At 49.1% G+C, this 2,702-nt stretch overlaps 1 protein-coding gene across 1 annotated transcript; it reads left to right on the top strand.

The window, feature by feature from the left end:
- Positions 1-364: 364 nt before the first annotated feature.
- F4822DRAFT_430776 (NAD(P)-binding protein) lies at positions 365-1,545 on the top strand (the record flags this gene model as incomplete). The annotated part of the gene is made up of 2 exons (XM_051461361.1): positions 365-738; positions 816-1,545. The coding sequence occupies 2 exons, from the start codon at positions 365-367 to the stop codon at positions 1,543-1,545; spliced, it is 1,104 nt and encodes a 367-aa protein (XP_051313797.1).
- Positions 1,546-2,702: the final 1,157 nt, after the last annotated feature.

A 2,702-nucleotide genomic window follows, 5' to 3' on the forward strand; every position in this document is an offset into this window, starting at 1 on the left:
CCATACTTCCCCTGACATTCTTATAAATTGGACTTGTTTGCCTGTGCCCCCCCGGATCTACAAAAGTTAACTCTTGTGTTGTGCTTCGTCATTTATTGCCACCTCAGAGTTTCCGGTAACCTCGAGACGATCGAACCTAGACTAATTCATAGTCAATCGCGCTTACACCTTAGTCAATTCCTGGTTCGGATGCAAAACCAAGCTGCCTAGCCACATTTCTTCCTCCCCTGCATCCTTGCACATACATATACAATACCTACAATAAGAGGGTGTACTCTCCCATCTACCTAAACAAATACCTACCTACCTCATATTTACTTCACATTTTATACCTTCGTATACAATTCATCATATATCTATCAAAATGTCGAGTCGTTCAGCGCTTCGCATTACCCGAGCTGCTGCTCCCTTTTTCTACAGCACTCGCGCATCTGCGCCCATCTCCAGAACCTTCCCTGCCGCTCAGCGAGCATTTAGCCAATCCGTCATCCGCCCTAAGAGCGACGTCGTTCGCGAGACCGAAGTTCCCGTATCGGTCTATTCTCCAGACTCGAAGGGCACTGCTGGATCTACGAGCGACCACTTCAGCATTCCCGTAAACCGAGACGATGCTAAGCCGAAGCCTTTCCCTCCCCCAGAGGAGACCGAGGTGGAGCCCCTCACTCGCAGTGTTTACCGCCAATTGCCTCCCACGATGCAGAAGATGAGCATAATGGACAAAGTTGTGATTATCACTGGGTAAGTTATATATCCCGCTACAGCCTACGTAATTGAGGTATACTCTGAAACAGCGTGCTGACATGGTCTTGATACAGTGGTGCTCGAGGTCTCGGAAACCACATGGCCCGCGCCTGCGCCGAGGCCGGTGCTAAGGCCCTAGTAATCTTCGATGCGAACCAAGAACTCGGTGACGAGGCCGCCGCTGAGTTACACCAAAAGACCCAACTGCCTGTTTCCTTCTTCAAGGTTGACGTTCGTGACGGCGCTGCCATCAACGCTGCCGTAGACTCCGTTGTCGAGACCTACGGCGCCCCCGATGTCCTAATCAACAGTGCTGGTATCGCCGACTCCAACATTAAAGCCGAGACTTACGACCCAGCCATGTTCCGTCGCTTGATTGACATCAACTTGACTGGTTCGTTCCTCATGAGCCAGGCTGTTGGACGCTCGATGATGGCTGCCGGAAAGCCCGGTTCTATCGTTCTTGTTGCCAGCATGAGCGGTAGCATTGTCAACTACCCCCAGGAGCAATCCTGCTACAACGCTTCCAAGGCTGGTGTTATCCAATTCGGCAAGTCTCTCGCCGCTGAGTGGGCCAAGTTTAACATCCGCGTCAACTGCATTTCGCCCGGTTACATGGACACTGCGCTGAACCGTGTTCCCGCCCTCGAGGCCCAGAAGAAGATCTGGCGCTCTTTGACCCCCCAGGCTCGCCTTGGTAACGTTGATGAGCTCAACGGGCTTTGCGTCTTCCTTGCCAGCGACGCCAGCAGCTTCATGACTGGTGCCAATGTAGCCATCGACGGTGGCTACACTTGCTACTAAACCATTCTCTTTCTAGTTACGCTATTATCGACATGCTATGTCGAGATGCAACTAGTAAGAACGTGGCGTGCCTATAGTATTGCGGCTCTGGTTCTTTAGCCGGATTCTGCGTATTACGTGGCAGCACTAGGTAGCTTGGGGTCGAAGGGTAGACCATGTGTGTGTGTGTGTCCCATCCGCTGCGGGGACCCCCCTTTTAAATAACCCTCGAGTGTGGTTACGTTGCGTTTGGCAGTGCGAAGAATTTCAATATGTGTGGTTCCCGGAATGTCCTGAACACATCCGCATGTTGCCATTTGCATACATGTAAGCAGACTTCTTGACCGAAGTTTTCCTCGTTTGACCAACTCAGCCACTGGACCATATCGAGTATCACCACGCCATTCTTGTATACCTAAGCACCTGTCCGAGGGGCACCGGATACGAACTCGGCGATATTTGCACGGCCGGTTTACTGGTGTGTGGCCCTCGCATTCCGGTTTATTTCTTTTTTTCTCTTTGGGTTTATTGCTTTTCGGGATGATGCAGTTCATACGCGTGGCATAGACTTATAACATACTTATAATCATCGGGATATCTGGAGTCAATTCGCAGCACGGAGAACAAAAAAATTTGTGGGAAAACGGGGGTTGATACCAAATACCATCATAGAGGGGCGAGATGATTTTCTTGCTGTTTTCCTGGACAAATCGTCAGGAATTTGCTCTTAGAGATTAGAATTACCCTCATATGGATTCACCCCGGACCTGACAACGGAATAGGGATCCGGTCTAGATATGGATAGTATAGGACTGATCCCCGTGCCCGCTTCAGTGCGGCTTGCATGAAATAGAGAATTGAAGAAAGAGTTTCTTCTTTACAAACTACAGCACTCACCTTTTCTCATGTGAATATGTATCTTTAGGAGTCTGGTGATTATAATATTCTTGAGCAAATCCGTACTAGCAACTTTACTCAACTACCCAACCCACACGTCGCTTGCACGACTTGCATTAGATACGTAGTCAATCGGGTAGGAATATATAGTTAGGTAGGTAGTATAGAAGCACCGAAGACCTAATGCTACTCTGATGATACTCTTTCTAAAAGGGGTTTATTTTAGACGGCTATGCTAAAAGCGTATCCGTTTCGTCTAACCGATTTCTAGTTTCCAATGA

Source organism: Hypoxylon trugodes (assembly GCF_022578975.1).
Source record: "Hypoxylon trugodes strain CBS 135444 unplaced genomic scaffold F4822scaffold_6, whole genome shotgun sequence".
Classification (NCBI taxonomy): Eukaryota; Fungi; Ascomycota; class Sordariomycetes; order Xylariales; family Hypoxylaceae; genus Hypoxylon; species Hypoxylon trugodes.